General features: G+C 41.8%; 1 protein-coding gene and 2 pseudogenes across 4 annotated transcripts in view; 2 read left to right on the top strand and 1 right to left on the bottom strand.

Annotated features, from left to right (window-relative positions):
* Window positions 1-18753, bottom strand: part of RTCA (RNA 3'-terminal phosphate cyclase) — a 23484-nt gene extending 4731 nt beyond the window's left edge. The window contains exons 1-8 of one of the 2 annotated variants that reach the window (XM_012654895.1): window positions 18490-18753; window positions 18280-18380; window positions 16525-16668; window positions 9800-9923; window positions 8415-8473; window positions 6659-6800; window positions 6267-6391; window positions 5243-5301 (exon numbers count right to left, since the gene is read on the bottom strand). In XM_012654895.1, the coding sequence (XP_012510349.1) occupies window positions 5243-5301; window positions 6267-6391; window positions 6659-6800; window positions 8415-8473; window positions 9800-9923; window positions 16525-16668; window positions 18280-18380; window positions 18490-18534 (799 nt within the window). In that variant the 5' untranslated portion in view covers window positions 18535-18753. Of the gene's footprint in view, window positions 1-5242; window positions 5302-6266; window positions 6392-6658; window positions 6801-8414; window positions 8474-9799; window positions 9924-16524; window positions 16746-18279; window positions 18381-18489 lie in introns of both variants that reach the window. The other variant, XM_012654896.1, reaches the window with a different exon arrangement.
* Window positions 11991-13402, top strand: LOC105818791 (annotated as a pseudogene). Its single transcript, XR_001137925.1, has one exon. The product of XR_001137925.1 is annotated as a BTB/POZ domain-containing protein KCTD15 pseudogene (transcript).
* Window positions 18533-21005, top strand: LOC105818736 (annotated as a pseudogene). Its single transcript, XR_001137914.1, has 2 exons — window positions 18533-19121; window positions 19869-21005. The product of XR_001137914.1 is annotated as an uncharacterized LOC105818736 (transcript).
* The last annotated feature ends 3853 nt before the right edge of the window (window positions 21006-24858 follow it).

The raw sequence follows: 24858 nt of genomic DNA, 5'->3' as shown, positions 1-24858 counted from the left end.
AGTTATAACAATATAATAAATTTACTCTCTTTATATCATCATCAATTGGTCAAGTATTTACATGACTGAATGAATGGTCTGGAATATGTGGTATGCATCCTGACATCTTGGGTAAGCTCTTTAGCCTCTGCCATTTCCTCTTGGAGACAGAGATGATAACTACATTGCAAAATTGTTATAGAAATTAGAAATAATATTTATAAAGCATCCATTAACAAGACCAGTACATAAAAAGCTATTAATAATAATACAGGTTGAATATCCCCTATGTGAAATGTTTGGGACCAGAAGTGTTTCAGACTTCGGAGGTTTTTGGATTTTGGAATATTTGCATATACATAATGAAATACCTTGGTGATGGGACGCAAGTCTAAACATGACATCCATTTATTCTTCATATATACCTTATATTCATAGGCTGAAGGTAATTTTATACAATATTTTAAATAATTTTATGCATAAAACAAAATTTATGGTAAGTACTCTTTGTGGAATTTTGCATTTGTGACATCATGTTGATGCTCAAAATGTTTCAGATTTTAGAGCATTTCAGCTTTCAGATTTTCAGATTAGGGATGCTCAACCTTAATAGTATTCATCACCCACTACGTATATGTCATGCTAAGTAACAGAAATTGGTTGCTTTGCTAAGGAGACATTAAAAAAATACTCATGGCCAGGCACGGTGGCTCACGCCTGTAATCCTAGCACTCTGGGAGGCCGAGGCAGGCGGATTGTTTGAGCTCAGGAGTTCGAAACCAGCCTAAGCAAGAGCGAGACCCCGTCTCTACCAAAAATAGAAAGAAATTAATTGGACAGCTAAAAATATATAGAAAAAATTAGCCGGGCATGGTGGCGCATGCCTGTAGTCCCAGCTACTCAGGAGGATGAGGCAGTAGGATCGCTTGAGCCTAGGAGTCTGAGGTTGCTGTGAGCTAGGCTGATGCCACGGCACTCACTCTAGCCAGGGCAACAAAGTGAGACTCTGTCTCAAAAAAAAAAAAAAAAAAAAAAAAAAAACTCATATATTAGAGAATTTGAGGATAATTCAGTGCTAAGCTCTACTGTATAAACTATACACGTGAAATGAGTTCAGAAAAGATTGTAAATTCTACAATAATTTCAGAAGGTTTCATGGAGCATGAAGAACTTAAGAGAGTCCTTGAAAAACAGCTAAAAGTAGGATGGAGGATATGAAGGAGAAAGAAAAAACTTCTGGCTTTGTAGTACCTGAGAGCAGCAGACACACTCAAGTTTTCTGCCACATGGCAAAGTATTCCTCAGAGCCATTCATGTTCCTTCCTACCCAGTCCCCTTAATAGTGAACAACAGTATGAATGGAGCTATACGAGTACCAGCCATTACTACCAGTTTGTGGCAATAGAACAGAATAAAGAAAATATGAGAATTTTGCTTATTAGTATTATGGCCCCCAAAAAAGGCAAAATCCCAATGTTTTCTGAAATCTTAATGCTTTTTTAATTGACAAATAATATTCTCATGTATTGCATGTTTCTTAAGAAAAGGTCTCAAGGACTTATTTTAGGACATCAGAGAGATGCCATCAATTACTTACATACACTGAATGAGGGAAGGCAGGTGCTTACGTTAAGTGAGGCAATTGCCATACAAAGGAAAGAGGGATTAACCAGAGGCATAATTCATTTTAGCAGATTATTTTGTTCCCATGATAAAGAACATAACTAACTGAAAGACAGGAGTAACTTATAAATTTACAGATATTCAATAATGAAAGACAAACTACATTCTGTCCATAATACTGTATCACCTGAAGTTGGAAGTGATCCTTAATACGTAGATCATCATCCAATTTCATTTTTCAGATAAGGGAAGCCCAAAATCACTACGCAGGATAATGGTAAACATAGGACTAAAATTTAAGTTTTCTCCGTTTAGTGCCGTCTATTACAATACACTGCCTCAATCTAAAACAGCAAACCAGGTGGGTGGCACATGCCTATAGTACCAGCTATGGGAGGCTGAGGTGGAAAGAGAGCTTAAGCCCAGGAGTTCAAGGCTGCAGTGAGTTACAATCTGCCACTGTACTCTAGCCTGGTGACAAAGCGAGATCCTGTCTCTTAAAATAAAATAAAATAAATAAATGAAACAGCAAGATTCTCTCAGCAAAACCTCACCTTTTTTTTAAATATACAAGTAAAAAATGTTATAGCTAGGGATTTTAGAGATTGTCTAGGCTAATACTCTCACTCAACAGATAAGGAAACTAAGATGAAAAGTTTTAGTAACTAAGACAATGACAACAACATGAAGAGTTAAAAATTCCTGCCTCTACCATATATGGTGGCATTGACAACCAGCCAATGTTGCTTTTGATGATAACTCTTAGACATTAGGATTCAAGGTCTTGTTGTTTTCTAGTTAATTTAAATCAGAAACGCAAGGGGATCTGGATAATGGAGGCCATGACATTCTTTCTGGAATCCTTAATATACACACAAACTAGATTAAGAGAGAAGACCTCAAGTCACCTTCACATTCACTAATGACATCTCATTCAACTGAGGTGCCTGACAGGAAACAGGGAGGATACCAATAGGAGTTGGTCAATGTCAGCAAGCATGTTGCTCTCTCCTCTATTCTCCCTACCACTGTAAGTCTAAAAATAAGTACTCTGCACTCTACAAATGTGTTGTCCAAAGACAACTTTAAAGTCTAAGTTGTTTCATACGACAAAGTGAGAAAAAAATGTTGATAGAATACCAGAAAAATTTTTTCAAGCCTGGCAAACAAATTCCCTGTATTGTTGATAGAGGAATGGCACCTTTACAATCTCAATGCAATATATCTAAAATTATCATCTACCCTAGCAAACTAACCCTACCTCCTATATCCACAAGTTGTAAATGTACCCAGCTACCTACGGTAGATATCTAGAAGGTCATCCTTTATTTGCCTTCCTCGCCTCCCATATCCAACTGGTCCCACCAAATCATCTATTCACCTCTGTAAATACCCTTCTATCAGTACCCACCTCTCTAGCCCAGCATTCCTTAGTGCGGGCCCTCACCACTCTGACCTGAACACAACAGACTCTTATCTTCCTGCCTCCAGTATAGCCTTCTTCTAATTCTCTACATGGCTATCAAAATTACTTTTCCAAAAATCTCATATCACATCCTTCCTTAAAATTTTTACATTGTCAGGATGAAACCTAAACTCTTTTATATAGCCTATAGCCCTTCAAACCCTGGCCTCTCTCGACTTCTCTTTTTTCTCCATTCCCCACCCAGACCCTGTATTCATATATACTTGCAGCTGCCAAAACACAGAAGAATACTTTTTTATGTCAACACTTTCCTATGTCCTTCCTCCCTAGCTCTCACTTTTCTAACCAGTCAATTTCTATTTATCCACAGAATCTACTAGAGGACCACTGAATGGCAGAAGCCCGATTTGGGCCCCCAAAAAAGGATTCACTTTTCTTCACCTATGTTCCTATAACATCTGGGGATATCACTATCATAGCATTAGTCTGTCTCCTCTGCCAGACTAAGCTACGAGATAGGAAAAGTAGCTCTCACTCTGAATCCCTAGTACACAGTACAAGGTATCCATTGTGGCACACTGTGGTACTTGACCATAGTATAAACAAACTAAACTTGCATTTTCCCCAATGACTGCCAAGTACTTACTATTTGTAATGTGTCTACTTCTAATCTCTTTGTATTATCTTTGCTTCCCAATACTGTTGTAGATACTGCATGCTGTAGCTCAGTATCCACACTAATTCTTCACTGCACCTAATACATAATTAGTATATACCAAATATGTATTTTATTTATTTATTTATTTATTTTTTAGAGACGGGGTCTCGCTCTTGCCCCGGCTGGTCTTGAACTCCTGAGCTCAAGCAATCCCTCTGCCTCGGCCTCCCAGAGTGCTAGGATTACAGGCGTGAGCCACCAGGCCTGGCCCAAATATGTATTTTAGATCACTACTTCTCGACTTCAGTATACATTAAAAGTACCTGGAGAACTTGTTAAAACAGATTCCTGGGCCCCACTCCCAGAGATTCTAATTCAATAGGTTTGGGGTAGACCCCCAAATTTGTATTTCTAACAAAGTACCAGTAAATGTAGATATGCTGCTCGTCTGCCAACCAACTTTAAATAGCACAGTTTTAGACAGAATTCATTTATGCGAGGTCAACTGAAGATGATGCTTTTACTTATTCCATTATGTGGATCAGATTAGATACCAAATTATTAATAATATCTAGATCCACCAACTGAGCAGACTAAGACTATCTAAAATTTTTTGTATTAAGTAATAATAATGTGATTAAACAGCATATCCAGGGTAAGTATTTTTAAAGATGCTACAAAGAATAAAGCAATCAACTACCACATAAACAACTAGAAGTTCACCTAAAAGTTGCCTGGCTGACAAAAGTTAACTTTAAGTATTAACAAACAGATGCATGTATGTATCTCCTCTAATATGCCAAATCTTAAACAAATTTCCCTTTCACAAAGATATTCAATATTTTAAAATCACCAGTGTAATAACTGATGCAGGGAAGAATCAATTGACATTAAAACCACTAGATGAAAGCTGTATGGGAGAAGGATAATCAGACAGTCTCAAAGTATTATCCCAGCTTACATATTAACTATAAAGGGAAAAGGAACCTTTAGTGATCACACTCAGCCTTACCAATAAAGGACAAACTGACATTATGTGCCCCCTGCTGTGATGGAGAGGGATGTACACTAAAATGTTTAATCTGAATATATCTAATCATGAGATAATCAGACAAATTCAAATTGTGGGAAATTCTGTGGGAAAATGGCCTGGACTTTTAAAAATGTCAGGTGTAAAAATGGTGTTATGACTATGTAGACATTGTTCTTTGGTCATACATACTGTAGTATTCAGGGGTGAGACACGCGGTACCTGCAACTTACATTGAAATGGCTCAGAAACATATACAAGTAACTAAATGTTTACAATGGGTGAATCTAGGAGAAGGGTGTATGGATGACTAGTTGAACTAGACATTCAACTTTTCTATAGGTTTTGAAATTTTTCAAGTATAAAGGTGGGAGAAAGACTGAAAGTTTAATTGACTCTAAAACAGAATCAGTTAACGATATCTTTTTAAACTTGTCATTCATCAGTCTATAACATTCCAATCCTGATAGATTAAAGAATTTTACAATAGCACTGGGAACCACGGACCCCCTTCATTTATCTATACCTCGTTTACCAAGCGATGATCCGGCAAACAAACAGCCAGTGGATGTCTCAGCAATAATTCTATACAAGAAAAAAAAGTTATTACTACCTATGCTATAAATATTCTAAAATTACATACAAATACAACACAGGAAAACAGAGACTGTTAAATAGGCAGAACTAAATCTGGTCAGTATTCTGCAAAAGTGAAATTCTTCATACAGAGAAAGCAGCATGATTAACACTTTCCATCAGGCTTAACAGGCCATTAGTATCGTTCAGCATTTGACTAGAAGTCACACTAGATTCTAATCCAAAGGTAAGAAATGCCCTCCTGTCCGGTCCCCCCACCCCACTGCCCCTGGAAGTTACCATATCATCAGCACTAACGGGTACCATTTTACAGGCATACAGGCTATAAAGTGTTTTAGGATCATCTTAAGTAAAAAGGTTCTTATGCAGGGACTTTTGGTATCATTCTATAGCTTTTAGAAAGTATTGTCATAAGTAGAGCAAGCCTATTAAACCCTTTAATAGAAATTCTGAATAAGAGGGTTTGAAATTTAAATATCCACAAATGATACTTTTATACTTTGAAAACATCAATTAAAGAATTTTTTTAACACTTAAATCGATAACTCCTAATTGGATTAAAGCAATAGTTCTATACCAATTTTAAAGAGATCTTTGCCATATTTAATATTTATTTGTGAACTATTTCACACTTAAAGCATTTTAAACTACTACAAATATTTCTTGTAGGATCAGCTTCAAAGCCTAACTTCTGATTAGCTTAAACATGTAAGTTCACTATGTAAACAAAAGGGGTCTTACAATGTAATAAAAGGCAAACCATCTGCAGAAAAAATGCAAAATAATCATCTTAATTCTTCATACTGTTGTTTTAGGTAGGAAAGCCCCTAAATATATAAACCTAAACTTCTTAAAACTATAAATTTAAGCAAAAGAACTATAAATCTTTAAATTAAATGGGATAATTATTCAAGGCTCTCAACCAACATCTAGGAAAAAGTATATTATCTCACATTATTCCATTTCCATTGCCACATGCTTGGTCTTTAGGTTCTTGAACAGGCTGGATGTTAACATACAAATCTCTGATTTCCTTTCTGATGCATCTAACAGCTGCCGCCGCCATATCTTTTGCTACCTATTTTGGCAAGACAGAAAAATAGAATAAAATAATTACTGATTATTTGGAAAATTGTTTCAAGCCTTCGAAGACACATAAAACAACTTATAACTTTTACATGTATTATTTAATAACTTGATTTTTAAGAGTAGAGAGAGCACTAATTTTTAAGAAAAATTTTAATAAAAAGATTTAAAAATCAGTTTTTTCCATAATTTCAAAATTTAAATGACATAATACTTATCAAGACATACATATACTTCTAAGAATATCTAGACAACTTACTTTAAATGGCAGAACACCAGCAACAAAAGCTCTTCCATATATCTTAGTCACAGAGCCACGGTCAGTTAAATTTATTGGATTCAATTGTTTAACTGGTGACATTCGGACAATCACTTCACCACCCCCTTTTGGGTAATATCCCCTATGAAAAGTACAACAAATACCCACATAAACTGATTGCATGACAAAAATGAAGCTATTATAATAAAATAACACATGAATGATATACAAACAGGTAATTCATGGAAAGGTCTAAAGAATATTTTAGGTCTGTGCTATACAATATTGATAGCCTCAAGCTAGGTACAACTACTAAAATTAAAGAAAATTTAAAAATCTAGGCCCAAGCATGGTGGCTCATGCCTACAATCCCAGCACTTTGGGAGGATGAGGCGGAAGGATTACTTGAAGCCAGCCTGGGCAACCTAACGAGACCCTACCTTTACAAAAAATTTAAAAATTGGCCAGGCATGGTGGCCTGTGCCTATAGTCCTAGCTACTCAGAAGGCTGAGGTAGGAGGATCACTTGGAGCCCAGGAGTTTGAGGCTGCAGTGAGCTATGATCATGCCATTGTACTCCAGCCTGGGCAACAGAATGAGACCCTATCTCTATAAAAATGAATGAATGAATGAATGAATGAATGAATAAATAAATAAAAGTCAGCTCCCAGGTTGCACTACCTCATTTCAAGTGCTCAACAGTCACATTTGGCTAGTAACTACCATACTGGACAGCACAGACCGGGACCATTTCCCTCAGCGCAGAAAGTTCTATTTGCTAGTGCTGTCATAGAATGTAAGCTGGATCTACCTATTTTATTCCTGCTATTTTCCTGTGCCTAAAACAATGTCTGGCACATGGCAGGTGCTCAAACATATGAATATTTAAGTAGCTGAACACTAAAAAAATTTTAACTCAATTATGCTGTGTCATTTATTCTATAGCAGATACTAAGAACAACAGCACTCCTCTCCTCAAGTGCTCACCATGGAGTGGGGAGATGGCTCCACACACTATACTAGAATACAAGTTAGGCTGTAAGGAAGACTACAACATAGGTACAAACATGAATTCCAACTGAGGTACGTATAAGAAACTACAAGTTTCATTTTGGGAAAAAACAGGATTTCTAACTTTTTAGAGAGCGGGGAAAAAAATAACATGAATAAAGACAAAGTCCAAAGGCACAAAATATGTTTAAGGAATAGCAAGCAATTATATAGTTAGAATATATGGTATGTTGAAAGAAGGGAAGAGATACTGAAGGTAAAAAGAAAAGTTGGAATAAATCTGCAAGCAAATATTTAAATGCCATGCCAAGAAATTTGGCTTTGTTACTGTGTGACAAAAGGGGAGCTTTAAAGAGAAACAACCTGAATGCGCAATGTGTTTCTTAGGAAAATAATTTTGATGGCATTGTGGAAGAGAACCCCTTTTATGACACCACAGTGCCTCGTCCAGTTGTCTGTGCAGAGTGAGCATTTAATCTGTGCTGGGGCATGGAATAACACTTAATATGAAGGTGACTCAATTCCCTGGAAAATATTTTCCCAAGAAACAAATATTACGTATAACTGTTTTTATGTCCCTATGCCCCTGCTGTTTATTGTTGTTAAGCCATAAAGTACATTTACTTCCCGCAAGAATTGCAATATGTTAAGTGGGTTCCAGAATGACAGTTCTCTAAGGTTTATCTTTTCCACTATTTTTAGCACAAGTAACGAATCAAAAGGGCTAAGAAAATAAGAAACTCACCTCATTTTAATGTCACAATTAAACTGGAAACCAAATTTTTCAACAATTGGCTTGAAAACCTGAAAAATCAGTTTAATGTTATGTTAACCACCAGTATTCACCAATTCGACAAGTATATTTATTAAACAAAAGTGCTCCGCTGAACTAGTAATTAGGTATTACAGGTAAATAGTGCTTTTTTTGTTAGATACAGTTGTATGTCCCTGATTAACTCAATGTTATACTTTTAAATTTAGATTCATTATCAGTTTTTTCATTTGAAAAACGGAAACCCAAATATCCTTCAACAGATGAATGGATGGAGATTGGTACACCCAATATAATAGAACACTTACACGTTTTAATTGCTGATATAAGCAGCATGATGAATCTCAAATGTATTATGGTAAGCAAAAAAGAAAAAAAAAGACTCAAAGGCTACATGCAGTATGATACCTTTATATGACATTCTGAAAAAAAGCAAAACTATGCAGAAAACAGTACAGTAGTTACCAAGCACTGGAGGACAGGTCTGATTACAAAGGGGTATGAAGGAATTTGTTAAGAGTAATGGAACTATTCTATATCCAGATTATGGTGGTTGATTCACAACGGTATGTTTATCAAAAATCACAGAACTAGGCCAGGCACGGTGGCTCACACTTGTAATCCCAGCACTTTGGGAGGCTGAGGCAAGAGGACTGCTTGAGGCCAGGACTTTGAGATCAGCCTGGTCAACATAGATTCTATATCTACAAAAAAACCCCAAAAAACAAAACTTTCTATTTGGGAAAAAATCACAGAATTGTACATTTAAAAGGGTGAACTTAATTAGCTGGGCATGGTGATGCACACCTATAATCCTAGCTACTTGGAAGGCTGAGGCAGGAGGATCTCTTGAGCCCAGGAGTTTAAGACTGCAGTGACCTATGATCACACCACTGCACTCCAGCTTGGGTGACAGAGCAAGACCTCATCTCAATCAATCAATCAATAAAAGGGTGAATTTAATTACAAATAATAATATCTCAATAAACCTGGAGAAAAAAACATTATGCCATTCTCTCCCACTAGTTGTACGAGCATGCCAGTATTGAGTTTTATCATTTTAAAAATATTTGAGTTTTCCTCCAAATCATAATTCCTGCAGTTATTAAAAAAACTTATATAATGGCTGATATAATTTATATATTAATAACACTTGGGGTTTTAAAGAATTCACTATGAACACTATTCTAAAGTAAAATTAAAAAGTTAAATATAATTCCTCATCCTCTCCTTCAATAGAAGTAAACCATGAAGAAATAAACAGGAATGTACACGAAAACACTCAGGATACATTTAAATAGAGAATGGAGATTCAGAAGAATATGAGATCTCAGTTTGTCCACAATAAAAGCCCTTACCATTACTGTGTAATCGACCTGTGGTGCCATTTCAGCATTAGTTCCACCTTTCAAACGAAGTTCTGATGGAGAAGCAGCAAAGAGAACACAGGGCATTGAGACCTGCATTAGGAGGCACACACTCCTAAGGAGAAGGCAAAACAGGCTTAGCTGTATTTTCCTCTAAAAGTCCCAAAAAAGCTATATTATTGCTCATCACTACTAACTAAAGCATAGACAACTGAGAAGGTAGGTACATGCTGCCCTTGAGTTTAAAGTTAAAAAAACACTTCAATATCTGAATGGTAAAATCCTGAATCTCAAAGACAGAAGGTCGGGTGCAGTGGCTCATGACTGTAATCTCACCACTTTGGGAGGTCAAGGGAAAAGGAATGCTTGAGGCCAGGAATTCAAAACCAACCTGGGCAACACAGCAAGATCTTGTTGCTACAAAAAATTAAAAAACTAGTAGCAGTTTATGAAAATGGATTCAAAACAGGCAAGGTCTAGAAATATTCAATTAATTATAGCTGACTTGCTACCTTGCACAGGGTCCTATTACAAGTATCAGGTTAAGATATAGTTCCTACTATTGTGGAATTCATGACATAATAATTTTTTTTTTTTTGAGACAGGGTCTCGCTCTGTTGCCCTGGGTAGAGTGCAGTGGCATCATCATAGTTCCATGCAGCCTCAAAGTGAGAATATTTTACAAAGACTGATAACTGAATATTTTACACAGGAAAGTTGTAGGGAAATAATCCTTGCTTTACTTGCCTCTGTTTGGTCCTTATAGTCAAATAATCTGAGAAATCATGAGAAACAGTTATATAACAGGAAGAATTTTATAAAAGGAAAATTTGGTCATATTTTTCTAAATGAGCTGTTATCTCCCTTCTCCAAAATTAAGGGAAAGCAATCATATTCCTAAGTAGACTGTAGTTTGAAATAGAATTCTACATAGCTTCTTCCTACCAAAAGACAGACCTCTACCTAACTTGCTTACCACAATGATGCATATGTACTGAACTAGAAAGCCACTATCATGGATAATGAATTTCATTAATTCGATAAATATTTATTGACTATGTAATGTGTTTGGCATTGCAAGAGAAAAATGCATGCACTATAATCCCTGTTCTCAAGGAGTTGAGCCTAGGAGCAAATTAAAAAAACTTTGAAATGTTTAGCTTATTATAAACCATAGGCTTATATAGCTACTAGATTTCTCATTGTTTATTCTCTGTGAGTAATCCAACATATAAAGTGTTTCTTTTCTCCTCCTTAAAATCAGATTCTAAGATTAAAATAGAAAAACTTTAATTTTAGGATTAAAGAATTGCAAAGACAAAGACAGACTGAGAAAATACATGGTACTATAATCACAACTAAGGATAAACATGAATAAGTAAGTGTGATAATGTGTTTTCTTGCTAGGATTCTGTTTGCTTTAATCTTCTGAATGGAGCTGGATTATCAACTTTAAATTTATTTTCCATACATTCTAGTGGAGTAAGAGCCAGAAGGTCTAGATTCTAATTCCAGTTCTGACCCCAACTTTATGATCTTGGGTAAAACACTTAACCCCAGGGAGTCTGGACTTCCTCATTCACAAAGGGGAGGAAGGGTTAGAATATACATTTCTTCTTGTACTTTCAAAATTCTATGATTCTACTTTAGCTCATTTTTAGACAATTGGTTAACTATGACTTTTTCCCTCTTTTTGTACAGGAGAATGCCTGAAATAATATGCTGACTATAAAGTAAGCTCAAAATTCTTTAATTTCCTTAGGAAAGTTCTCACTTGGCAAAGCTCACCTTAGGCCTTACAGCAGGTCCCTTTTCATAGAGGTCTATTTAAATCATAATTCAAGTCTCAATTACTACTAAGCATTTTCTTAAACTAAGAAATCATAATTCATTAAAACAGTCATTTCTGAAACAAAATGGCATCGGGTTTACAGCAACATTTCTTACTTAGCTCATCAAATTTCCTAACAAATGGAAAAATTTTGGTAAAACAAAGCTGTTAACAATAGCAATCATCCAAAACAGCTGAGAAAAGCAATACAAAAATTAATTGCTCTCGGAGGCCCCGGCGCGCCGCGCCGCGAGGGGCCGCGCGAAGCGGTGGCCGGGGCGGGAAGGTTGGGGGCGAGAGAGAAAGTAACTCCAGGACGAGACCGGAGCGACCCGCCCGGCGAGCATAGGCGGCGAGGCTGCGCCCGGCGCCCGAGACCGGCGGCTGCGGGGGGCGGGGGCTGCGCCCGAGCCGGATCCGCCGCTCCGGCTCCGAGCAGTGGTCTTGGGGGAAAGGCCGTGGCCCGGCACAGATGCGTTTGTCCGCAAGAGCGTTGGAGATTCGGGTGAAGGCGTAAAGCCTGGGGCTTCCAATGGTACTCTGGGCAGCGATGGAAGCCTAGATGCCTCACCGCAAGGAGCGGCCGAGCGGGTCCTCACTTCACGCACAGGGCAGCGGCGGCACCGCGGAGGGAGGAAACATGTCCCGGCTATCTCTCACCCGGTCGCCCGTGTCCCCCCTGGCTGCCCAGGGGATCCCACTGCCAGCTCAGCTCACCAAGTCCAACGCGCCTGTGCACATCGATGTGGGCGGCCACATGTACACCAGCAGCCTGGCCACGCTCACGAAGTACCCTGACTCCAGGATAAGCCGCCTCTTCAATGGCACCGAACCCATCGTCCTGGACAGTTTGAAGCAACATTATTTCATCGACCGGGATGGGGAGATTTTCCGCTACGTCCTGAGCTTCCTGCGGACGTCAAAACTGCTGCTCCCGGATGACTTCAAGGACTTCAGCCTGCTGTACGAGGAGGCGCGGTACTACCAGCTGCAGCCCATGGTGCGCGAGCTGGAGCGCTGGCAGCAGGAGCAGGAGCAGCGGCGCCACAGCCGGGCCTGCGACTGCCTGGTGGTGCGCGTGACGCCTGACCTGGGGGAGCGGATCGCGCTCAGCGGCGAGAAAGCCCTCATCGAGGAGGTCTTCCCCGAGACCAGGGACGTCATGTGCAACTCGGTCAATGCCGGCTGGAACCAGGACCCCACGCACGTCATCCGCTTCCCGCTCAACGGCTACTGCCGGCTCAACTCGGTGCAGGTCCTGGAGAGGCTGTTCCAGAGGGGTTTCAGCGTGGCCGCGTCCTGTGGGGGCGGCGTGGACTCCTCCCAGTTCAGCGAGTATGTGCTTTGCCGGGAGGAGCGGCGACCACAGCCCACTCCCACTGCTGTCCGGATAAAGCAGGAGCCCTTGGACTAGGCCCTGCCTTGCTACCCGCCTGGGACACCCCGGGGACCTGGAAACAGTGCTGGGGCGTCTTCTTGCGTGTGCCCAGCAGTGGGCATGAGACCGAGGGCAGGGCTGGAAGGTGCAAAGGCGGCCCAGGGAGCACCAGGGCCCCAGCGTCATGGCGACAGAACGTGGGATGCTGGAGGCATGCCCACCGAAGGACTGTTGATGTGACCCAAAGATGCCGTCGTGGGAACTCCGCTGCCAGCTCTCCCAGCCCCTTGCCCCCCAGCCTGGTGCAGCGTCCTCTGAGGCTGCGGGGCCCGTTGAGGTAGGGTCAGCAGAGGCGTCCGCAGCTACCCCAGAGGAGCCTTTGTCCTTCTCCACAAGTGGCAGACTCTGGTGGGTCTCCTTGAGTCAGAGATGGCTTATTTTTCTACAGTATTTAAAACGGAAGCAAGTGTAATTGCTCACGTCGGGGAGGCCGACAAGGACCAACACTTCTTTATCTGGTGCTCAGTTCTCAGTGGGACGCGCAGCGCACCCACACGCCAATGAGCTGCGCGGCGCTCGGGCCCAGGAGCCTGCAGCGCTGGGGCGCTCGGGACAGATGCAGGGATGGCTGCAGAGCCAAGCAGGGCCCCCAGGGGCAGGGCTGCTGGGAGGAGGGAGTGGGGGCTGGGTGGCTCTGTAACCACCTGGGGCTCAGGCTGCACTTGGTGGGTCACCTGACCTGCTCATGCCCAGGGGCTTCCAGTCCTGTCTGCGTGTCCTCCCACCTGGGCTCCTGGAGAAGTCTCCGCCCACTCTGACCAGCCACAGGGCCGCACCTTACCTCAGGAAGGGGCCCATCTGTCAGCATCTCCTCTGGGTCCCCAGCTCAGGGAGCCATCCCCAGCTCCAACTTTCTTACGCTAACGTGCACACCGAGTTTCAATTATACTTGTCATGCCAGCCTGCCGATAAGACCCGGACACAGGCACACCTGGCCCTCCTGACCCCGAATTCCAATGAGGACTGGCCCTGAGGGGTCCTCGCAGACCTGCTGCCTCCCAGATGACAGGCCCAAAGATGGACCCTCCTCGGCCCTGTCTTGTCCCCAAGTGCTGGCCCTTCCTGGGTGGGGAGCCTGCGGAGAACTGGTGGGTGGGGCTCCCTGGCCTTCTCCACCCTGTGTACAATGCCTGTAGACTTGTATATGACTCCTTTAATATTGTAAAGATGCTGATGTATAATTGTCGTGTGTTTGTGTGAACACATTCCGTTCCTACTTCATGCCATAAATGATGCTATAAAGCGAAAGACTGAGGCTCCATCCTGTGCAGAAGCAGCGGCTGGATTCCTGCACTTGAAGTTGTGCAGGGAGGTTTGGGGGTGGAATTCCTCCCTCGATTCCTTCAGTTCAGATGAGTAACCGGCAGTGGTAGCTGGGGGAGGGGCAGGGGCTGGTCCTGAGCTTTGTGTTATTTATTGCATTTGGGTGTTTCCTTGCTGCTGCTGTCTGTCCCCTCTGGGCAGCACAGATTCTGAATTCTGATTCACAGCCCCTCACCAGATGCAAACCAGGGAAAGATAGACAGATGTCCAGGGACTTTTGAACTCAGTCTTAAATGTTTGGGATTTTTTTTCTGTCTTTTGGTTGGGGGTGACATCCTATTTAGAGCCCCACATAGCGGCATGGAGAAGGTGGCGGGCCATGGCTCAGGTCAGCCAGGGGCACAGAGACGGGCAGCCAGCATGAGAACTACAGGTCACCTAGGCTCAGAACATGATCTCAGTATGTCCAAGGGAAGGAGTTTGAATGAATTCATGTAGACCTCCCATTTTAATGAGGCTTTTTCTATTTTTCCTCAAAGCCTTTATGTGCTAACCCATGAGGACCCTTTTACCTGCCCCCTGAAGGCCACCAGCCTTGACCTGCCTCAGAGGACAGGAGCACACCCAGCCACCTCCTGCCTGGGGCTGCAGAGGAGATGCCCTCCCTCCATACAATCTAATTTGCTGGACAAACGTGCTGGGCTTCTCTGCTTAGCAACGGGCCTATAGTTGGCACATCTGCATTTTGACATCTGAGAGGAGGAGAAAGCCCTGTGTTTATTAGAAAGGAAGTCTTTTGTGAAAATAGCTCAATGCTGTGTGTATTTATGGATTTTTCTGGTGTGATAGCATGGTTATTTACTGATTGGGGCAAACTATATTTTAATTAAATCATCATGCTAAAAAAGAAGGGGAGAAAAAGAGTAACCCTATCTGATTAAAATGTTACTCTGTTTCTGTACTAATTAAGTCAAATCAGGAAGTATGATTTTACATCAACTTGGGAATATCTGAATTTGTAGGGAAAGACTATGCTCCCATAGTACTGCTGTAATTCTAACAGACCTAGTCTCCATAAATAAGTACAAATTATCAATTCCTTTGAAACATTTTTACACTTCCTGGAATGAATATATTTATAAGTAATCTTTTGTTAAATCCAGCAATATAAATGTTATTTCTGCTCTTCATAATCCTCAAAACTATTGTTGATTGCGAGCAACAGGTCAGAGGTGTGCCAAAGCTTCCCTCTTTGCTACCAAACCCCTGCCAGTGACTGCAGAGAACTGGCAAAGCCACAGCAGGTGGCCACCATCCCGCTCATGGGGCTCCAAGCCAGGTCACAACACTAATAATCTTGCAAAAAGTGTGTTGAGTTTTCTTTTTTTTTTAAGCTACTACTTGACTGTGTTCCTTAGAATAAATAAAGGATATTTTATAAATTAAAAAAAAAAAATCAATTGCTCTCCCTGTTTTATCAATAAAAGGGATACTTAGAAAATAAGAACTCAATTTAATTGTTAAATGTCTATTTTCCAATGGGAGAAAAATATCAGGATTATATCTAAAATTTCTAAATAGAGTTGCATAAGTATCTATTGAAAGACAACAAAAATATCTAGACCGTAAGTAGAATATGGTTTATAATTAGCTGTAAGCCAAGAACTCAATTTGCTACAATGCAAAGACTATAGAACACAAAAACTGAAGTTGGTTTCAGATATTCTTTTTTCTTTTCTCTTCCTTTTTTTAGAGACAGGGTCTCAGAGTCTCGCTTTGTTGCCTAGGCTGGAGCACAGTGGTATGATCATAGCTTACTGTAACCTCAAACTCCTGGCCTCAAGTAATCCTCCTGCCTTGGCCTCCCAAAGTGCTGGGATTACAAGTGCTCAAAATACATGAGCCACTGTGCCTGGCCCAATTTCTAAATAATAAAAAGCAAAGAAACAAATATACTACACCATACTACACACAAGAAAATTCCAGATACAATAATAGCTACAATTAACAAAGACTTAGGTAGCTACAACTTTATATACATTGTCTCTAAGCTTAAAAGGTAAGTTTCCCCATTTTAAAAGTGGGAAAATAAGCTCAAAGAAGTTAAGCAACTTGCCCAGAAAGTGGTAAAACCTGGATTTAAGTCCAAAACCCATACTTAAATGAAATGTAAGTAACACATACCCTGCTGTCTTGGTATCTGCTGTGTGGATTCCACCTTTGATCTTCTCTGGTGTAAAGGTTATTTCTGTTGAGCCGATTTCTGCCCCCTCCAGTTGCCCATCACACAAATCTCGAATCATTTCCAGTCCAGATAAATGTTGAGGCCTTCAGGTCATAACACTGCATCAAAACGTGTGCACTCAGAGTGCCTATATCCCCACATTTTAGACACATTTATAAAACTGCAATGGCAAGAAAACAGCAAGGTCTAACCACAGTAAGTGCCACATCTTCAATGTCACCTTTCTTTGGGTTTTCATGCTTCCAGACTACCTACTAGTAGGCATCATTTTAAGGGTTCCTTTGAGACCAATTATTTTGGCTATAAATACATACACTGATGTATTGCTCTAAATTAGAAGTGTGCAAAAGAGGAAAACTAATAAAGCTACCTAAGAGCTATCAGTCTCATCTGCACTTCACTGAATAATCTATGGTACCCGTATGGGCTGAATTGTTCCCCTTCCCCCAAATTCATATGCTGAAACCCTAACCTTCAGTATTTCAGAATGTGACTACATTTGGAAATAGGGCCTTTAAAGAAGTTAAAATAAGGCCATTAACATGGGTCCTAATACAATCTGACTGGTGTCCTTCTAAGAAGAGATTAGGACATACAGGACACCAGGAGAATGGTGAAGGACCACCATGTGAAAAGACAAGAAGACAGGCCTGGAACAGGATTCTCCTCTTAATGGGCCTAAGAGGAAACCAACCCTGGCAGCACTTTGATCTTGGGACTTTGAGCCTCCAAAATTGTGAGAAAATAAATTTCTGCTGTTTAAAACACCGAGTGTGTGATATTTTGTTATGGCAGCCCTAGCAAACTAATACAGTACATACCACAGCCTTAATGAATTGGATTGCCCTATTGGTGAACTGGATTGCTGCAAACAACTGCTACGACAAAGGGAGTTAACACTGACACACATCAATTAATTGCCTTTTAATAATTTCAAAACTGATGGTGGATAAAAGACTGATTTCTTAAAATGGAATATATACAGAATACATACAAAGGAACCAGTTTGGCTTCAATCTGGTCTTCTATCAGGTGCATATACCTGAAACTTAACTAGTGGCATGTCCAGCTTCCCAGACAGAAGAAACAAGAAGGTCAAGCGTCAAGGTGTTTCTCTGTTCACAACAGATAATTCTAGCCATATTCACAGCTTTCTGGAGGCATGAACGAAAGCTGGAATAACATCTCGGATCCTTTCCTGTTCTATGATTTCTAAAATGTGCGGTAGCACATAATGCACTGGTTATAAAGTGGGGTTTCCTCTGGCCTCACAAGCCTTTCTGCCCCGTCTATGTTGCCTGTTATATGTGCTCTCCCGATACTTGGAATGCCCGATGAGGTGGGGAAACAGTTTAAAAGATACCTCTTTAACAAAAGAGACAACTTCAGCCACACAGAGAAAACACGGGCCTGTTTCTAAACTCGCCCCTCCAGGCTTTCAAGACCACGTAACCCAAGCCACTGCCCAGGCAGAGCATTCCGGGGGCGGGAAGGGAGGCCCGAGCGCCGCCCCCGCCGCCGCGAGACCCCGCGGCCCCAGTCCTCAGATCCCCGGGCCTTCTCGGCTCCACGGCTCAGACGCCGGATCCCCTAGCCCAGCGGCCTGGCCGGATCCTGCGGCCCGCACTGCCATCCCCCAGCCCAGAGGCCCAGCGCCCAGATCCCCCAACTCCGCAGCAGCCACCCGGATTTACCTCAGTCCTGGCGTGCTGCGGCCGGCCCGGATCTTCTGCACCCGCAAGGGCAGGCCCAGGAGACAGCTCAGGGCCGTAGAGACTCTCAGGATTTGGCCGCCCTGCAAGGGTGGGGATGCGGGGAGAAGAGATGTAAGAACGTTAGGCGTGAAAGCTCCACGCTTAGGCTGGGTTGTACCCCCGTCGCTTTGCCTCCGGCTCCACACTCACCCCTTCCATGATCCCGCCATCGACCTCCACCCGCTGCCCGGCCATGGGGGGCGCCCTGGGGCCCGGCCCGCAGCGACCAGGCCTTCGCCGGAACGGGAGGAAGATGACACACTGCCTCCCACCCCGCAGCTCCGAAACCTCGGTCCAGGCCTGCGGCTACCGGGGCCTGCCGGGAAGGCGGAAGAAGCGGCGCCTCCCGGGAAACCTGAGCCAGCGGAAAGGAACGCCCCGGGCGCGCACGGTCCGCAGCCGGTGCGCACGCGCGCAGCGCCGCTCGGAGGGGCGGTGCCGGCGCGATTCCCGCCCCTGCCTGGGAAGCCGCGGCTACCTCGGAGGTAGCCGCGCAGGTGCGTTAGAGCACCGTAGGACAGGTGGCCCTGAAAGTCTTGTACCCAGAACACGTCAAAATCTGCAGGGTGCAGAAAACCTCCTTTCAACTGTAACCAGATCGTCCAGTTGTCCCGCAGGCTCGTGCTTTATCTCTGTTTTCTCGAGGATGCTGGCATACCTTGAGCTGCAGACTCTTAGAGCTGAAGATGTAAGAAAGGTGCGCACCCTGCAACGCACCGGGCACCTTTTCTCTGGTCGGGTTTGCCTTCTCTGCAGCCTGTCTCTTGAAGTGTGTGTCCCTGGTACGTCGATACTCTTAGCCCTTCATCCCTCGCGATAGGGGTGTGTGTGTGTGTGAGTGTGTGTGTGTGTAGAGTATTATCATCTTTTATCCCCCTGCAAGACACCTTTTATTTGGAGGTGGGAGGCAGAATCACTAATATAATACTCTGAAAAGCCAAAGGCATGCCACCTTGCTTGAAAGTGAGCGCAGCTTGACTCCGAGGGACAGTGCTACTAACATAATTCACCTCAGGCTGTTAGGGACAGAAAAACAAGTGAGAGGTAATGGAAATCAGAAAAACAGAAAGGAGAAAGCAGTTACGGAAAAATAATAAGGAGAAAATGGTTGCAGAAAAATAAAAAGAGGGAACAGTTATTTCAATATTAAAGAATGAGGTCATTAGGCCACGGAACACTGACCACCAGAGAAGGGGAATGGAACTTTCCCCACGGTACATATAACATAACCCTTAAGTCATGTGCGAACATAGAGAGGCACCGGCTCGCTCCTTAGTCAGTAGTCTCTTCAGCTACTTGCTCGCTTGTTTCTGAGCTTGTGACTGGCGAACAAGAGTCCTCAGCAGGAAGAGGTCGGCTCCAAGTCGTCGCCTGAGCCTTTCATCTAGAAGTTCAAGGTACTTTGTACAACTTTTGCCAACCACGGCGTACATCCCGCAGGGCATGTGTAAGCCATGGCTGCCAACAGAAAGAATCGGTAATATAATACTCTGAAAAGCCAAAGGTATGCCACCTTGCTTGAAAGTGAGCGCATGATGGAGCTTGTGGCAAGACATACTTGCTCATAGTCTTCAGCAAGGACCAGTTCCTAGAGGAGGATGTGTTCACGGTGTTTGAGAACTATGTGGCAGATACCGAGGTGGGTGGAAAGCAGGTAGAATTGGCTATGTGGGATACAGCTGGGCAGAAAGATATGACCACCTGAAGCCCCTCTCTTAGCTACACACTGAGTTTATACTGATGTGTTTCTCCATTGACAGCCCTGACGGTTTAGAAAACACCCCAGATGGACCCCGGAAGTCAAGCATTTCTGTCCCAATGTGCCCATCATCCTTGTTGGGAACAAGAAGGATCTTTGAAATGATGAGTACACAAGGCAGGAGCTAGCCAAGATGAAGCAGGCGCCTGTAAAACCTGAAGCAGGCAGAGATACAGCAAATAGGATTGGCGCTTTTGGGTACATGGAGTGTTCAGCAAAGACCAAAGATGGAGTGAGGGAGATTTTTGAAATGGCTATGAGAGCTGCTCTACAAGCCAGACGTGGAAAGAAAAAATCTGGGTGTCCTGTCTTGTGCTTTGCTGCAAGCACAGCCCTTATGTGGTTAATTTTGAAGTGCTATTTATTAATTTCAGTGTATGATTACTGGCCTTTTTCATTTATCTATAATTTACCTAAGATTACAAATCATAAGTCATCTTGCTACCAGTATTTAGAAGCCAGCCATGATTATTAGTGATGTCCAACCAATCTGGCCCACCAGGGTTTTTCTGACACTGCTCTAACACCCCTTTTCTGCACTCCGCCTGACACACCAGGTGTGCTAATTCAAGGAATTTCTTAATAACTTCTTACTTCTTTCTAGAAAGAGAAACAGTTGGTAACTTTTGTGAGTTAGGCTGTAACTACTTTATAACTAACATGTCCTGCTTATCATCTGTCAGCTGCACGTATTCTGATGTGTCACCACTTTGGAGCTTTTCTCCTTAACAGATTTCATTGGCATAGCTCTGGGGTGGGCATCCAGTTTCTTGAAAATGTGCTCAGCAAGAAAGGCCCAAGTCCATACAGCTGTGGCAGTTACAGTTCTGTGGTTTCATGTTCGTTACCTTATAGTTACTGTATAATTAGTGCCACTTGATGTATGTTACCAAAAATAAATATATCTCCCCCAGGAAAAAAAAACAGAGAAAGGAAGTCAGCCCTAATTACAACTAACCTTTGCCTAAACATAAAGCATATAAAAAGAAAAACAAAGAAGTGGACAGGGTCTTCTCCACTTGTGGAGACAGACCCATTTCCCCTTAGGAAATGTACTTTCGCTTTGTACCCTTAAACTTCACTCTCAATAACTGCTTCACAGACGCTTGCTGAATGTCTGGCATCTCTCTTTGTTGTGCAGGCCAAGGCTTGCAATTCCTCCAAGCCAGGAGCCCAAAAATTGGGGCAGCACTTCAAAGTCCAGCTATGGACTGAACCGTGACAAGGCCAGGGCAGAAACGGCCAGCTTTTTGGTTCTGCCTGTGGCTCAATTCCCACAATAACTGAGTACCAAATAATATGTAAGCCTCTAGGTAAGGCAGTTTCTCCCCCGAAGTTATTGGAGCATAATGGAGAGATTGAGAAGTAGTCAATTACGATGTCATCCACAATAATAAATTGCTAAGGTATTTATCTTATAGTTTATTAGGGGACAACAATTAGAATATAACAAACTGTAACAATAACAGGCAACATTTATTGAGCACTTAAGTAGTATACACTGCATGTATTCACAATGTGATGAAGTACTGACTATTTTTACTATTTTACAGTTTCCAAAGTTAAATGATTTGCTGGAAAGTCGCCCAGTTATTAACTAGAAGACTGGGATATGAACTTGCGTGGTCTGAAGTGAACACCACTGTCTGATAATCCCAATGCTCTGCCACTTTTGTGATAGAGAATGTTCTGGAAGCACATAGACTATATACTTAATCCAATCGGGGACTCACCATAAGATATTAATCAGGAAAGTAATCATGTTTTCATTTAGGAATGATGGCTTTGACAGTATGAGGAGGGTGAATTAAAGGCCTAAGAACCTGAAGGAAGAAATGCTAATGATGCAATTATCCAGGCAAGAGATAATGAAAAGTTGAAGTAAAGCAATGGCAGTAGGGTTGGAATATAAAAGTTGTACTACTATCTGACATCTTAGATTCCTATTATAGAAACTTGACCTCCTCAGAAGAAGCCTTGCCTTTTTATTTCTAACTTTGGCTGTGAATTCCTTGCTCTGACCTATTTGTCCCTTTCCAACTACTTCCAGTGGTAGAGGGAAGTGAACAAGATGGTAATACAAGGTAGAGACAGGCAAGAGTGGATAATAATAAGCATCTGTATAGTGCTTTCATATACATTATCTGTCTTAATGTTCACAACAAAGCTGTGAGGTTGGTGTTCTCTCTATTTGGAAATGAGAGACTGAGGCCTAGAGAATTAAAGTGACATGCCAAGATGATATAACGAGTAAGTGGCAAAGTTGGGTTAAATCCTGAGTCTTTTCAGTTATCTACAAAGAAAGTAGAGTTAGGCTAATAACAGATTCTTCAATAGAACAATGGCAATCAGAAAGACAGTGGATACATACCTTCAGAATGCGGACAGAAAATAACCATCAACCTAAAATTGAGTACCCAGCAAAATTATCTTTCAAGAGTGAAGGTGAAGAAAATAATTTCCATATATAGCCAGGCATGGTGGTGCATGCCTATAGTCCCAGGTACTCAGGAGGCTAAGGCAGGAGGATTATTTGAGCCCAGAAATTTGAGGTTGCAGTGAGATGTGATCACACCACTGAGCTCCAGCCTGGGTGACAGAGTGAGACCCCGTCTCTGAAATAAACAAATAAAATCTCAATTAATAGAGTTAAGACATAATTTAAGACTTCAAGATAATTATTCAAGGTAAGACTTCGAGGCTAACCACTAAAGTAACACTGTATATAACTTCTAATTTAACTGAAGGAAAAACTGGACTAAAGGAAAAATACACTTTAAACAAAACCATAACACCTTAATTAGCATAAAAAACAGGATGAAAAGAAAGCACTAAGGTAACAAAATAGAAATAAATTCACATGTATCAGTAATAATGATGTAAATAAAGTAAACTTTCAGGTTAAAAGCTAGAGATTGGTTTAAAAAATATACTAGTTACAAGAAACACCTGAAACATCAAAGATCATGTGAAGTTGAAAATAAAAAGATGGAGAAGATGCAGGAGATAAATGCCAACTAAAAGATAGTTGGTATAGCTACATTAATGACAAGTTAGACTTTAATATGGAAAGCATTATCATTGACCAAAAAAGGTGACTACAAAATAACAAAAAGTTCATTTACCAGAAAAATATAACCATTCAAACTTTTGTCTGCGATAAATATTTTCAAAACATTCCAAAACTCCTGAAGGCAAAAAGATAAAAAAGAAAAAAAAAAAACAAAAAAAAAATAAAGAAAAAAATTTTTCTAAATATGTCGGTCAGAAATTGATAGAACACAAGAAGAAAGTGGTAAACCCACTAGTACATTGTAAAATTTTATCTCCATTATTGGTAGATTGAGCAAATGAAAATTCAGGAAAGACCAAGATTTGAACGAAACACCATCAGGCAGGTGAAAACACAGAATCACAGAGAGGCTGGCCTTTGTTTCTCCTGACTGAAGTGGCTTCTCCAGCTCTGTTTGTCAGAAGCATCTCAAAGCTAATATACTAGCTGCAGCCACCTGTGGCAAGGGATAAAAGTCAGGGGAAGCAGAGACAAGAAATTCTGGGAAGGAAGAGGCAGAGGAAGGAGATACATGGGGGAGTAAAGGCTGGGAAAAGCTCCTGTGCACAGCAGGGAATTAGAAGGCCATGATGTGCCCAAGTCTGGACACACGCTCAGAGAAGACCTGAGAAGACCCTAAGCTTTCACTTCGGGCTGACCTTAGGTTCCCTGTAAGCAGGAAGTGAAGGCTAAGGCAGAACTGCAAATGGCCTGGCTAAGTGTTGAAGGAGTGCCCCAACACACAGCCAATAGGCAAAGACTCAGAGAATAGTTTCATTTTTCTTTCTTCTTTTTTTCTTCTTGGGTCCAGGTGTTTATGGATGTCTCTGTCAAATCTTACAAGCAACAAGAGACTGGGGCCCCATTCTTACTCTTCTCAAACATAATAATGCCCAGCCAAGAATCTTGTACCCTGCAAAACCAAGTTTCATATATGAAGGAGAAACAAAGACCTTTTCAGACAAGCAAAGACTAAGGGAATTCATCAAGACAAGACCTGCCCTCCAGGAAGTACTCAAAACAGTGTTGCACACGAATCAGCACAATAAACACTCACCAATGTAAAAATCATCCAAAAGCTAAATGTCAAAGGCCAGACACCACAATGGCTTGAGGGAGAAAGCAAGGCAATAAAGTTGAACTCAACGGGATAAACAGAAATCTGCCCCACTTATCAATTCTCTCAATAAATGTGAATGGCTTGAACTGCCCACTAAAGAGACCTAGGCTGGCCGAATGGACAAATATACACAAGCCAAGTATCTGCTGTCTTCAGGAAACACATCTAACCCCCAAGGATGCATTCAGACTCAAGGTGAGGGGATGGAAAACAATATTTCAAGCAAACGGATGCCAAAAGAAAGCTGCCATGGTATTCTGATTTCAGATAACTTAGTCTTCAAATCAACAAAAGTAATGAAAGACAAAGATGGTCACTATATAATGGTGAAGGGTACCATTCAACACAAAGACATAACAATTCTAAATATTTATGCACATAACTCAAGCACTCCCAAATTGATAAAGCAAGTCCCACTTGATCTAAACAAAATGATAAATGGCAACACGGTAATAGCCGGAGACTTCAACAACCCTCTGACAGAACAGGACAGATCCTCCAAACAGAAAATAAACAAAGAAACAGTGAATTTAAACAGAACTCCACAACAAATGGACCTGGCTGACATTTACAGAGCATTCTACCCAA

The sequence above is a fragment of the Propithecus coquereli genome, unplaced genomic scaffold (genome assembly GCF_000956105.1).
Source record: "Propithecus coquereli isolate 6110/MARCELLA unplaced genomic scaffold, Pcoq_1.0 Scaffold45, whole genome shotgun sequence".
Lineage (NCBI taxonomy): Eukaryota > Metazoa > Chordata > Mammalia > Primates > Indriidae > Propithecus > Propithecus coquereli.
Note: the sequence above shows the minus strand (reverse complement) of the source record. Positions and strands in the feature narration are given on the sequence as shown.